Source organism: Mastigoproctus giganteus, chromosome 7 (genome assembly GCF_048544385.1).
Source record: "Mastigoproctus giganteus isolate SK-2022 chromosome 7, ASM4854438v1, whole genome shotgun sequence".
In the NCBI taxonomy this organism is placed as follows: domain Eukaryota; kingdom Metazoa; phylum Arthropoda; class Arachnida; order Uropygi; family Thelyphonidae; genus Mastigoproctus; species Mastigoproctus giganteus.
Window position 1 is genome coordinate 112118608 of NC_143581.1, and position 15315 is coordinate 112133922.

At 36.0% G+C, this 15315-nt stretch overlaps 1 protein-coding gene across 1 annotated transcript in view; it reads right to left on the reverse strand.

Moving 5' to 3' along the window:
- The window catches only part of LOC150083150 (DNA excision repair protein ERCC-6-like), a 382705-nt gene extending 368291 nt beyond the window's left edge, over positions 1 to 14414 (reverse strand). The window contains exon 1 of the mRNA XM_090377075.1: positions 13787 to 14414. Within this exon, the coding sequence (XP_090233201.1) occupies positions 13787 to 14372 (586 nt within the window). The 5' untranslated portion in view covers positions 14373 to 14414. The remainder of the gene's footprint in view (positions 1 to 13786) is intronic.
- Positions 14415 to 15315: the final 901 nt, after the last annotated feature.

The following is a 15315-nucleotide window of genomic DNA, read 5'->3' on the forward strand; positions in this document are numbered from 1 at the left end:
ACAATCCTTTCATTCCTAATATAAAATGTTTTCAGTGAAATTTAATTTCTAATCTGAAATCTGTATAAAAAAAAACACCCCGGAGGAAAGCAGCTTTTTTTTTTTTCCCCCCCTAATAAAAATTGCAAAATCTCCTGCTTTTCAAAAGACAAAGTTTGGCACTGTAGCATAACTGTAACTGCCAAGGAATCTTCCAATGGTGATTCTACCCCATTGTTTTTCCTCCTCCTCCTTCCCAGTCTCATTATCCTAACATAGTTTGTTATTCTTTCTTTTTTTTTTTTTTTTTTGCAAAAAAAAAAAAAAAAAAAGAGAACTATTGGTTAGCTTTGCTATTAAAATCAGAAGTTGAAAAAGATTCTGTGAATTTCTGCTTATTTTTGTTCTTGCACTAGTTAATGAATTGGCCATCAAATGTACTAGTCTGTATTGTATAAAATATATTGAACATGCAAAATGATGGGTAGATGGGCTGAGAAGTGGCAACTGAAGTTTAACATTGACAAATGAAAAGTTCTACATATGGGTAGCAGTAACCCCAGAGAAATGTACCAACTATGTGGCTTTCATTCTCTACTACCCTCAAGGTAATAGAGAATGAAAGAGACCTTGGGGTAATTGTGCAGTCAGATATGAAGTTTTCTGAGCAGTGCAGAGAGGCTGACAGAATAGGTCATGGGGTCTTGTCAATGATATGCAGGAGTTTTGCTAGCAGGGATAAGGATGTGATTATCTCTTTGTATAAGGCAATGGTCAGGGGATAATCACCTCCTTATCCATGCTGGCAGGGTTCTTGTGTATCATTCACAAGACCCCATGCCCTTCTCTGTACTTGTTCTAGCAACTCTAAAATGAAGCTCCCAGACCTGTATGCAGTACAACAAGACTAGTGAAGGGAACAAAGGGGTGCTCTTGTGAAGAAAGGCTTAAGTTCTGCAAATTGCAGCTTCTGGAGACTAGGCACCTGCGAAGCAATTTGATTGAGGTGTATAAGGCCTTGAATGGATTGAGCAGGCTTAATGCTGAGGGGATTCTTCTTCTTCTTGCTCAGATTACAAACCTGAGGAGGCATAGATTCAAACTGAGGAAAGACAGTTGTAGAATAGATGTGCAGAAGTTTGCTTTTAGCTAGCGGGTGATTGATTGCTAGAACAAACTTCCATATGTTGTTGTGGAAGTTGATAGCTTAAATAAATTCAAGGCAGAACTATACAAACATTTGGAATGAATGGATCAGTGAAATGGAAAGGGTTTTTTTTTTTTTTTTTATTTGACTGATGCTGAATTTTATTTTGCTTTCTTGCATCATGTGCCTCTACTAATGCTAAAGACCTCTCACAATCTGCCTTAGCCTAACTCCATTTGTAACTTAATTGCATGTTTCTGCGTCCCTCTGATAATTTATTATCAATTTAATCATTTTAATTCTCTGTCATTGTGGAATTTAATTAAAGATATAACTACTGTTGTGGGTAAAGAGAAAGACTTGTTTTCCAAAGGGTGACTATAGTGGTCTCAGACAGTTTTTAAATTCTATACAGTGGGACCAACTGATGATGTTACAACAGAAAATTCTAAATGGGCAGCATTCAGGGAAATAACCATAGAAGCTACTAGGCTTTTCATATCAACAAAGAAGAAATATGAGAACTGAATGGATTTAAGATGAACTACTGTGCCAGAGAAGAAAAGTGCATGAATGTATATAAATTATCAGGTGATACAGAAGCCTATGGTATAAATAAATTAATCAGTAACAAGTCACAAAGGAGGTTAGGCAAGCTAAGGCATATTATGATAAGTCTGGCAAAAGAATGCAAAGAAAATATCAAATACTTCTGTGCTTATAGCAATAGTAGAAGGAAGGGATTGAATCCATTGGTCCATTTGATGTCACTGGGTTAACTGTTGATGAACCTGCTCAGGTTGCTCACAAACTGAATAGGTATTTTGCATCTATATTCATACATGAGGAATTCTTTAAGGGATGGGGAAGTCAAAAGTTTATGAAACTACAATGGGGAGCTAAATGCCTTTGTGATAACTGAAAGGAAAGTGTAAGAGGGCAACTGTTGAAGGTAAACATAAAAAAAAAACACCTGGGGTCGATAGGATCTATCCAATCATATTAAGAGAGGCAGTAAAGTAGGTAAGCAAGACTTTAGCCATAATTATGAGAACACCCTTGGATTCAGGGCGGTACTTACGGAGTGGAGATGTGTGAGTGTATAACTCATAAAGGGGATCAAAAAGTGATGAGTAATTGCCTCCGTAGCCAAGTGGTCAGGAGCGGGAGTGCAGTAGCACATGCTCTGAGTAGACTGGGGTTCAAGCCCCTGCCTGCTAAATGTGGTTAATCTGCCAACCAGCACTGGATCAGCGTGGCAGGTTATGGTGCATTTCCCTCAACATGAATCATTGAGGAGGCTTCCATCCTGAGGTGGGTTGATAATGGCTGCAGATTTATTTTATTTTTTATAGCTTAACATCTGTTCCAGGGAAAATAATGGAGTCACTGGTTAAAGAAGTAATGCAGAACCATCTGGACAGGAATGCAATTATACTGCAGTCACAGCATGGATTTCTTAAGTGATGGTCTTGTCTAACTGATCTGATGGGTTACTACGATGCAGTAAATTCAGGAAAGCTTTTGATACTGTTCCACATAAAAGACTGTGTATAAACTGGAGCAATGTGGCATTAAGGTCAAGTTACTGCTATGGATAAAAGGATTGTTAAGTGGAAGAAGAAGAAGAAGAACAAGAAGACAGAGTGGTTATCAATGGGCACTACTCTTTGTGGACTAATGTGATCAGTGAAGTCCCCCAGGATTCAGTGCTGGGCCCACTGTTGTTTTCAATATTTATTAAAGATATTAACGAAGGTATATCAGGCTTAATGTCCAAGTTTCAGATGATACAAAGGTTGGCAGGATGGTTAATGACGGTAATAAGGTTGAGCTACTGCAACAAGATACAAGAAAATTGGGTCAGGTGGGTTGAGAAATGGCGGTTGAAGTTTAATACAAGGTACTGCATATGGGTAGCAGTAATCCCAGAGTAACTTATCAACTGCGTGGTACTACACTCAGGGTAGTGGAAAATGAAAAAGACCAGGTCGTAACTGTGCAGTCAGCTATGAAATAATCTAAGCAGTGCAAACAGATTGCTATAAAAGCTCATGGAGTTTTGTCAATGATATACAGAAACTTTGCTAGCAGGGATAAGGAGGTGATTAGCCCTTTGTACAAGGCCATGGTTAGGCCACATCTTGAGTACTGTATACAGGTCTGGAAGCCTCACTTTAAGAATGATGTACAGAATGTCTGTAAAGTCAGGATCCAATGGGATTTACACTATATATGCTTACTCTCATTTACAATATGTGTTTAACATTAAACACATTTTTCAGCCAGTGTACCATGTTTGTTTGGATTCTTCTTAGCACACCGGGATCGACAGAAGCACAAGCCTTGGCAATTCCCTCCCTAAGATGACAAAGATCTCGGATTTTTACAGCATACACCTGTGCCTTCAGGAATCCCCAAAATGCAAAGTCCAGAAGGTTAAGTTCAGGTGATTGTGGTGCCCACTTCACTGGTGTGGATACCCCTTTCCTCCCAATCCATCAATGAGGAAACATGTCACTGAGTCAATGATGCACTCCAATTGCATAATGCAAGGAGCTCAGTCTTGCATGAACCATTTGGGCCGTTCCCCAATAAATATGCCGTGTGTGTGTGGGGGGGGTGTAAAATGTAATACCAGTGAGTTAAAACCAGAAAAAAAAGTGGAAAAATAGAAATAAGTTGGAAATAACAAATGCACCATAGCGTGCAAAGGATGCAGATGTATATATACATATAAATGTGAAGCTGGAAGTGTAAGTTACACAAATGCCAAAAGCCAAGAGGAAAAAGATAACAGAAATATAGGAAAATGCATGCTAAATTTAAGACTAAAAAGTATGTAGAAGTATGGCAGGATGTTAACAAACAAGACTATCTAAAGATATAAAACAGAAGTGACTGTAGTTTTAAAGAATAGCAGCAGATAGCTAATTCTTAAATTGATATAAAATATAAAATAAAATACCAATGAGTTAAAACCAGCAGAAAAAGTGAAAAATTAAAATAAGTTGAATATCACAAATGCACCAGAGTGCACAAAGCAGCAGCAAAGGATGCAGATGTATACATATGTATATTGTAAGAAATATAACAATTACATGTAAAGATGGAATAAGTTACAGAGAATGCCAAAACCCCAAGAAGAAAATGCAGGTTGTATCATAAAGATGATTATATAGGAGTGACCTGTAAAAAAAAAATAATAATAAATAAATAAGAATCAAAAATAAAAGTAACATTTTCTTCTCGGCTTTTGCCATTCTGTGTAACTTACACTTTCATCTTTACATTTAACTGTTATATTTCTTACAATATACATATCTATGTAAATTGTGTGTGTGTATATATATATATATATATATATATATGTATATATATATATATATATATATATATATATATTATTCTTTTGTATTATCATTCTATTGTGGTTTAATTCGTCTTTGTTCATCACTAATGTCATTGTTATTCGCCACGATGGCTAATTAAACATTATCCGTGCCGGTGTTTTTTTACCTATAGATATTATAGTTAATACATTACTGGTCTTTAAGCTAGCCTATTCTCGGTTATCTTAATTTCCCGTGGCCTATACATTTAGGATTTTGCAATTTGTTGCGTATTGCTAAAGAAATTGTCATAACACTTACTGATGAAAAACTGTAGCAATAGGCAAATTATCAATACTATTTTATAACTATATAATATAATTTATACATTTTTATACATTTTTGTGTTACATCACATGGACGTCAATCCCCTACTTCATCGGGGGCTTTGAGTGGATTGACGGCCCATTCGATGTAATGCATTTTTTACATACCCGTTTCTGTTTGCATCTATCACAGCTTTGCTATTTAATTAATTCTAAATTCTAAGGTTCTTTTTGAATTTTTTGGACTTATGTTTATCTTATTCTTCTTAACTGTTGTTAGTTAAATTAGTATTATTTATTATGAATTAAATTAATTCTTTATAATCTCTAGAGCAACTGTGATAGGGCTTTGTGTATTCTATCACAGTTGCTGTAGAGATTATAAAGAATTAATTTAATTCATAATAAATAATACTAATTTAACTAACAACAATTAAGAAGAATAACATAAACATAAGTCCAAAAAATTCAAAAAGAACCTTAGAATTTAGAATTAATTAAATAGCAAAGCTGTGATAGATGCAAACAGAAACGGGTATGTAAAAAATGCATTACATCGAATGGGCCGTCAATCCACTCAAAGCCCCCGATGAAGTAGGGGATTGACGTCCATGTGATGTAATACAAAAATGTATAAAAATGTATAAATTATATTATATAGTTATAAAATAGTATTGATAATTTGCCTATTGCTACAGTTTTTCATCAATAAGTGTTATGACAATTTCTTTAGCAATACGCAACAAGTTGCAAAATCCTAAATGTATAGGCCACGGGAAATTAAGATAACCGAGAATAGGCTAGCTTAAAGACCAGTAATGTATTAACAATAATATCTATAGGTAAAAAAACACCGGCACGGATAATGTTTAATTAGCCATCATGGCGAATAACAATGACATTAATGATGAACAAAGACGAATTAAACCACAATAGAATGATAATACAAAAGAATAATAATAGGTACTCTGTTCGTACCCATGCATTGCTAAAACAGCTACTGGGACAACAGAAAAAGCTAGAAAGAAATTAAATAAAACTACTATAATAGAATATTAAAAATAAAATGCGAATTGAACCATCATAATACAAAAGACTAAATATATATATATATATATATATACAGGGTGATTCACTACCAGTGCGACAAACTTGCAGGAGGTGTAGGGGGCACAAAGACGAATCAGAATCACATAGCATTGCAGGGTCCGAAATGCCTTCGTCATGCGGTAGAGGACGTTGAACGGGAGATAGCATGAACAGCGATCCCGCTGGAAGTCAGCATTTGCGAACCGGTTCCCGAGGCAGTAGGATGGACGAGTATTCAAACGTTGAACTGGCCGACATGCACCTCGCGTATGGAGCATGTGGACTGTAATGGGCGCGCCGCTCTGCACTTGTACCAGGAATGTTTCCCGCACAGGTGTGCTCCTCATCATACGATTTTTGCATGTGTGCACAGAAGGTTACATGAGACTGGTTGTTTCAGTCTCACGTAACCAAAAATCGAGAGCGAACGACGAGGACGCCAGACAATGAGGAGAATGCCTACGTCTTGCAGAAGGCAATCCGAGTACGAGTACTCAAGCGATAGGCCAACAATTGGGTATTTCCCAATCCACTGTATGGAGGATACTGTCAACAAACCAAATGAGTTCATACCATCTGCAACGCGTCCAATCATTGGAGCCTGCGGATTATCCACTCCGGAGGCTCCAATGATTCTACTTGGTTTCTTCAACAGAAATGGTTTGCAAATGCTGACTTCCAGCGGGATCGCTATTCACGCGACCTCCCATTCAACGTCCTCTACCGCATGGCGAAGGTATTTCAGACCCTGCAATGCTATGTGATTCTGATTCATCTTTGTGCCCCCTACACCTCTTGCAAGTTTGTCGCACTGGTAGTGAATCACCCTGTATATATATATATATATATATATATACAGGGTGTTTCAGTTAAACGTTTCAGAACTTCTAAGAGGGGTAGGGTACATCCTGACAACTCGAAATCATATAGCAATGTGGGGTCGGAAATGCTTTCCTGAAGCGGTATTGTACACAGAAGTCGTCGTGCTACGTCGTGCAGCACAGATTCGATTTTCGGTCAATGTATGGGCTGGTATTATGGGAGATCACCTCATCGGACCTTACCTGTTACCGTGTCGTCTAACCGGACCTATCTACTTGATCTTTCTGCAGCAAGTATTGCCACAACGTTTGAGAGATGAACAGATTTCTGCATCGACGCAACAGACAATGTGGTTCCAACACGATGGAGCCCCTGCCCATTGTAGCGGAGATGTTCGTAACTACCTGGATGTCACATTTGGTCAACAGTGGATCGGACGTGGTGGTCCCGTGCGTTGGCCTGCTCGGTCACCCGACCTATCATGTCTTGATTTTTATTTCTGGGGTCATATGAAATCGCTAGTTTATGACACCCCTGTTGACAATGCTGAGGAGCTGGTTGCAAGAATCGCAGTAGCTGCCGAAGAAATTCGAAATTCGCCTGGAGTATTCCAGAATGTTCGGATGTCCATGCGTCGGAGATGTGAGGCGTGCATTGTAGCCCGTGGAAGAAACTTCGAACACTTACTTTAATCCATGTACCTTTTGCTTCTTTTCATGTATTATTAAAACGATTTCTCACTTACGGTCTCTTTTCTTTTTATGGTTCTTCTGTGTACAACACCGCTTCAGGAAAGCATTTCCGACCCCACATTGCTATATGATTTCGAGTTGTCAGGATGTACCCTACCCCTCTTAGAAGTTCTGAAACGTTTAACTGAAACACCCTGTATATATGCATCCTTTGTGTGCTCTGGTGCGTTTGTCATACAAACGCATGACAAACGCTGGTGCATTTCACAACCTATTATTTTCCCACTTTTTCTCCTGGTTTTAACTGACTGGTATTTTATTTTATATCAATTTAAGAATTAGCTATCTGCTGCTTTGCACGATGCTATTGTTTAAATTACAGCCACTTCTGTTTTATATCTTTAGATAGTCTTGTTTGTTACACATCCTGCTATACTTTTACATACTTTTTAGTTTCAAATTTAGCATGCATTTTCTCATATTTCTGCTATCTTTGTCCTCTTGGCTTTTGGCATTTATGTAACTTACACTTCCAGTTTTACATTTATACATATATATATATACATCTGCATCCTTTGCTGCTGCTTTGCATGCTCTGGTGCATTTGTCATATCCAACTTATTTTTATTTTTCCACTATGAGGTGATGATATCTGCCGAGAATCTATTGGTGAAGTGTTGCCTATTCCAGAATCCATTGTTGGAGCATTGCTTATTCGAGGTAGTTCAATATCAGGGCAACTCATTGTGAAGGCAATCACAATATGAGATGTAACAAAAACTATGCCATTTCACCTACTTTGGTGGTTTTCTACGAACTAACTTGTTCGATTAGTGAATTTTCATAGTCTGAGGCTTTCAGAGCTAAAACCTTTTTAGCTCTGAAAATGACATAATGCAACTGTTTTCATCAATATCCATAATTGGATACATAGACCACATTAAGCATTAAGTTCTGATGGTTGTGAACAGTTCAGAATTACTAGTGGATTGTTGCTCTGTCTTATTGTAATTGTGACCTTTCAAAGTATGCTGAAACTCCTTTGTAGTTCGTCCTTCCAACTTGGTAATGAGTTTAATGAACAGAATATCAAGCAATTAGAAATCCTCAGTTTAAAAATGTTTCCCATGGGCAGAGTAAAATATTTATAAATTCTGAAATAGTACTTAAAATCATCTTTAACTTATGTATGCATAGCTTTTCATTTTTATTTTGTAGTTAATATTTCATACCCTTAAGTCATTTTCCTTCTAAGAAGTTTTCCCATTCTATACCTCCAGTCCCTTGAAAAACTTCTTAAACAGGTTCTATTGTGTATATATACCGGGTGGTTATAAAATAAGTTTCCCTATTCAGGAGACCCTATTGTCAAAATGGTTAGAGATAGCACCATGAAAATTGGTGGGTATGTAATTTAGGGTATGGGGAAGCGATTTGTAGAAGGGGAAAAAAAAAAAAAAAAAAATCAGTTAATTTCTGCCACCAGGGGACAAATTGGCACTGTATACATGAGATGGAATACTTAACTTAGATTAGATTTTAATATCAGAACTTAGAAATCTACAGATATTGTTCTATGTCCTTTTCTTCACTTGAGATGACATTCTGAAAACTGAGGACTGCGTGCGACACACTTTCGTGTAGTATCTCATTGGGGATGTTGGCTACATGCTGTTTAATACTTGCTTTCAAATCGAGAAGTATCTGTATGCCGCCATGGTAAACTCTGTCTTTCAGGTATCCCCATAGCCAGAAATCACAGGAATTGAGATCTGGTAATCGGGCTGGCCAGAACTGCAGAAAGTCTCTAGAAATGGTGCGATCATTTCCAAATGTTGAACAGAGCAGTTCCTTCATTTGTCGACCAACATGGGGTGGGGCACCATCTTGCATGAACACTAAGGTCTCCAAGCATTGCCTTTCTTTCAGAGCGGGAATAATGTGATCTCTTAGAAGAGCGCAGTACAGTGCACTAGTTACAATATACCATACGGGGCCATGAGGTGTAGACTCTTCAAAGAAAAATGGTCTGATTATAAACTCTGCTGTGAATCCACACCATACTGTAACGTATGGACTTTGTAGTGGTCTTTCATGCACAGCAGATGGACGAGAAGTTCCCCATATTTGGCAGTTTTCTTGCCTCATCAGACCACATCATTCGAGCCGATGTATCATTAAGTTCCATACGAGCCACAAATTGTAGAGCAAAGTCTATTTGTTGCTGCTGATCACAAGGCTAGTTCTTGCACTACATGAAAGAGCTTGTATGGGAACCAGCGTAAAATTATTCGAAGCACTTTGCATACAGTAGACCAAGGAAGGTTCAAGCCTCTTGACACACCTCTGGCACTACTGACTTATAGTGTTTTGCATTCTGACCTGGAGGCCATTGCAACTGCCACTTCATCCACTACCTCCGTTCCGATACATGGTCATCACCTGCCTGGAATTACACCTAACTCCCCGGTTGCTTCAAATTTATTTATTAGTTTTCGAAGACCCACTGATGTCAAAGGTCCTTTAAGTTTCCGATATTCACATAGTGCTGCATTGCCGTTACTATTATTCTGGTAGAACAGTTTTACTAAAAGAGCACATTCATTTTTTGTAAGAGCCATAATGGTTATTGACAGTGGCATTGGCCTTTCTGCTTTTATTTAACAGGATGTCATTTGCATAAGCAGCATGTCTTGAAGTAAATGACATCCTGTTAAATATTTGCAGGTCCGTTTTCCCCTGGTGGGGGAAATTTGAACTAATTTTTTCTCTTCTACAAATCGCTTCCCCATACCCTAAATGACATGCCCACTGATTTTCACATTGCCAACTCTAACCATTTTGACACTAGGGTCTCCTGAATAGGAAGACTTATTTTATAACCACCTGGTATATACAGGGTGTCTCAAAAATATTAGTACAAACGTTTAGGGGACGTAGGTAACATCTAAAGGAATGTGAATCGCATAGGAACCCATAACCGGAAACGTCACTGTGTCAGTACACGGCGCTGTTCATCAGTTTGCAAGAGGGAAAATTTCTGGTTTACTCATTCAAGCAGTAGTCGCCGCAAAAAAAGAGCATGCATCGATATACGAACTGTGAGCTGGCAGACATGCACCTAGTGTATGGATTAGCAGAGGGCCCATACGGTGTGCCCCCCCCCCCCATGCGGCACAACATCGCTTCGCAATAAATGTGTAGGCAGGTATGGTTGGTGACTGCTTAGTCAGCCCATACCTGTTATCATCACGCATGAACTCCGCTAAATATCAGATCTTTCTTGAACAAGTTCTACCAGGGTTACTTGACGATGTTCCAGCAAATGTAAGACGCAACATTTGGTTTCAACATGATGGGGCGCCTGCCCATTATGGAAGGTGTGTTCGTGACCATTTGAACAGGCGCTTTGGACCTGTTGCCTGGCCCCCCACACTCACTTGATTTATCAAGCCTTGATTTCTTTCTGTGGAGGGCCCTCAAATCTATCGTATATGAGTCGCCTGTGGAGACGGGAATGGATCTCGTGGCGAGACTCATCTGCGCTGCTGCTACTGTCAAAGAAACTCCAGGTGTGTTCAACCGTGTCCGCCAATCCATGCTGCGTCGGTGTAACGCATGAATCGCATCTCATGGTGGAACCTTCGAGCATCTGTTGTAACATCATGAAATGCATCCATCTCATACTCCATTGTTAATATTATGTCAAATAAATGTTTGCCACTAATTACTGTCTTGTGTCATTTCTGCTTCTTGTGCCTCTGCTACTACTTTCCGTGACATTTCCAGTTATGGGTTCCTATGCGATTCACATTCCTTTAGATGTTACCTACCTCCCCTAAACATTTGTATCAATATTTTTGAGACACCCTGTATACATGCTGTATACCCTCTGGAATTCAATTAATAAGCATATTATACCTTCTGCTAGTTTTATGACTACAGCAGTGGTGGTTAGACAGTACTTGGAATACTTGTTCAACTGTGGAAACCGTACCTAAAAAAAAAGATATTGAGCTTCTTGAAAGGGTTCAAAAATGGGTAACTTGCCATGGTGAGATCATGGTGATAAAATAAAATGTGGAAATTAGGTAATTTAGAGAAGCCTTGATTAAAGTGTTTAAGGCTCTGAGAGGCAAAAGTAAAATGAATGAGGACAAACTTTTTATGGTTTTTTTTTTTTTTTTTTTGTTCCAAAACAGCCTAAGCCTTACAGAGGAGAAACAAAATATATAGTATAACACATATAAATTAATATCAATAAAAAATAGAGTAAAATACAACATATATTAAAAAATAAAGAAATATACATTTAAATTGAAAGCACTATAAAAAAATAAATGATTTTCTAATAATACATTTGTCCCTTTTATCTAAACAATTCATATTAACAGCTCATTAATACTGATTAAATGTTTAAATTTTTTTTAGTTTATTTTAATTTATAAATGCATTATTTTTTTTAATACTTTTTATTTTTCAGCACTCACCTCTGAGTGCTGAAAAATAAAGGTGGAAAAATAAATAAAGAGGTGAGTGCTGAAATATTAAGCTAAATTATATACCTACGATCTAGTCATTACACTACAGCACATAAGGACTCCTTAAAAATCAGGAGTACTTTTTATTTTTTGTTTTTTTTTAATTAATTTATTTAGTTATTTATTCTTTTTTTTGTTGTTTGATGGACTACTCCTTCCTGATTACATACATAATAAATATATAGACATATCTTATTAAATACATAAATATTGAAATCACAGACATATCTATAGACAGAGATCTGAATTAAAAATTACTTTTGTTCATAGAACCTTTTAATTTCATTTTTAATATTGATATGCTTGGTTAAAATATCAATATTAGATTCATTTAGTAATCTAACAGTCCTATTGAAAAATTCAAACTTTAAGTGATTAGGTTTTGAATGGCCCTTGTACAAATAAATCATGCCTTCTCAATATTCTCTGCGAGCATCCAAAATTTATCAGGCAGAGTAGCTCAGCGGCATCCAAATTACCATTAATTAAATTCATAAAGCTCTTGCAGTCAGCAACAGTCCTTCTTTGATAAAATGGTAAAATATTGAAATGAGTGCACCATTCTTTATAACATTTTTCTGTAATTTCTAATCTTGATTTGTACACTAAAAATCTAATCATGGATTTCTGAATATAAATGATAAATAAATGATCCTAGAACTAGGGGACATAAATTCAAGTTACGGGGGAAATGTTTAGACTGAACTGCAGGAAGTTTTATTTTAGCCAGCAAGTTATAAATTACTGGAATAAGTTACCTACACACATGATTGAGGCTGACAGTTTGGAAAAATTCAAAGGTCAGCAGATAGTTACCTACAGGAGGAGGGAAATGCATAGTTGTCTTTTTCCTTTTCTTTTATTATTTATTAACTATTTATTTGATTTAATTTAATTATTATTATTTTACTCTTTTTTTTTTTTTTTTTTTTTGTCTGGTGCAGCATAAGCTTTAGGCTTCCTTGTACCATATGGACAATATTAATACTAATAACGAAGAACACAGCATGCATAAAACTGCAACTAACACGATACGCACAAGTGAGATACGGATTAACAGGTTTGTGAAAATTTAAAAATAGGAATGAAGAAAAGATTCTGAATATTTATTTAATTTCTTAAAATAACATAAAAATCCACAGAATTCCAGTTATCGGTACTATCGCAAATGCAATAAGATTGACTTTACTACCCGTTTATAATAAATTGCACTAACATAAAAGTCTAATAAACTGGAAACTGCAAATTGTTTTTATTGCTTTATGGTTGTGACCTCTAGAATTATCACAGAAATGTTCAAAATTGATTCTTATAATCAAACATATGCTAACAATGAAAGTGTAGTGCATTTTAATGATTTGAATTGGCTTTCTGAAATTTGATTCTATAAAGCGGGTGATTCTACTAACCAGTGACCATGTTAAGAGGTACCTGCTTATTTCACTTTATGATGGGCTTGGCTTACGATTGTCTCCGAGCGAACCACATGGTTCTACTTCTCAGCCAATAGCAGCCTCTGTAAAAGTGTTGGGTGTGTGTTCTGTGATTTTTTGTGTTGTGCTTTAATAAATATATTAGTTTTAATCAATTGTTTTAACCAATACGTACAATTTCCATTATAAAAATCATCTTTTAGAGAGATAAATAGCTTGGTTTAATAGCAAAAATTTCAACTTCCAAGGTCTTGGAACAAATTACCAAAACAATGTGTGTTATTGAGTTTACATTACGATATTTTCAAGATATGGTGTCTCTGGAAAGGATTAATATCATAAAGCAGGAGTCCACTGTACTAGATCTTATATCAAAAACAGTGATGAAAATGCACAGAAAAAAAAAAAAAAAAAAAAAAACTTACCTCTTGGCAATTGATCCTCATTATTTTCTCCATAATCGTCATTTTCAGGAAAGTATTCATTATAATTTACAGGTGCAGTTATATGACTTTCATTACTATTCCCATTTTCAAAATCACTGAATTCTGAATCACTTTTACCATTTTCAATTAACTGATTATGCCACTCTTCGATGTTATCCTTGCATTTTTTAATGATTTTTGTACCAAGTAAATGATTCCGCTTAACTGTTTTAGCTTCACTATTTGAAATAAAACTGCCAGATGTAGAAGGTTCTGATTCATACACCTTATCATCATTACTCCTCATCAAATTAACTGCCAAATCAGACTCAGTACATTCATCAGGGACTAACATACCTCCTACTATTTCACCAGATTTTTGTGAATATGATGCACTGCAGTGCAATATATTGTCCTTCTTTGGAATGATTTTCATAAGCTGAGCTTTCCTTCTTTTTTTAGGCTCTGATTTACTAAGTAAAAACTTTTCAAACTCTGTAAGTTGACTTGATATTTGCATACACCTTTGTTTTTGTTGATGTTTTTGTGTTTCTCTTGATGATAAAATAGTACCAAATGGAGTCATCTCTCCAGTTTGAATAAGATGTTCTTTGCAAATCTCTTTTGTTTCTAAGGTCTGTTCCATATCCAACTTTAAAATTTTATCTGGATTCTCTTCACCTATATATATATATAAAAAAAAAAAAAAAGGACAAAAATTCATTTTAATAAATTTTTATATAGAATAACATGAAAATGTGCAGAACTTGTCAACTAAAATTCTCCCTTTGTTTTTTGCAGACTTTCCCTTTTAAAATTTGGCATGTAATTTTTAAAATGGCAATTAATATTTAAGAAGCAAGCTATAAAATGGAAGCTTGTTTAGAAGACCTTTATGCCAAACAGGATCAGACTTGCAAATAACATGAGCAACTACCCTTGGTCTTTTGGTGAAATTTTGCCAAACTTTCACATCAAATTTATCCAGAGATGAGTAACGCACTCTCTGACATAACATACTCTGACAGAACTTATACAGATAATTATTGATTAGATGGAAGGTTTGAGATAATGTCAAGAGTTATTAGTTGATAGATGAAATCTGTGTGTGCTTCATTATGCTCATATGCTGAACTGTCAAGTCTTAAGTGATGCTTTCTATAAATAAATAAAGATGGCATTACAATACTTATCTGAATAATTAAATCAGTGTACACTGATTAAGAAACTGTTATGAATGCCAAGCCATCTGTGTAAGTTTGTTGCTTACATTTCTGTTAGTTATTGTTTTCATATTAATCATATGCATTCTATAGGTTTAAGATTAAAACTACTGAAGTTTTAAAATTTAATCTTCAAAATGGATAAGTATGTTGAAAAATCTTGACATTCTTCCGTAATTAACATTGTGTTCAATAAATAGTTTTAATGGTCCTAGTCACATTCATTAGCTTATTTTTAAATTTAGCTAAGGATTTAGAAAGGTTACAAATTAATGTTCATAGAGCCTTTGTATGTGATTTCAGCTC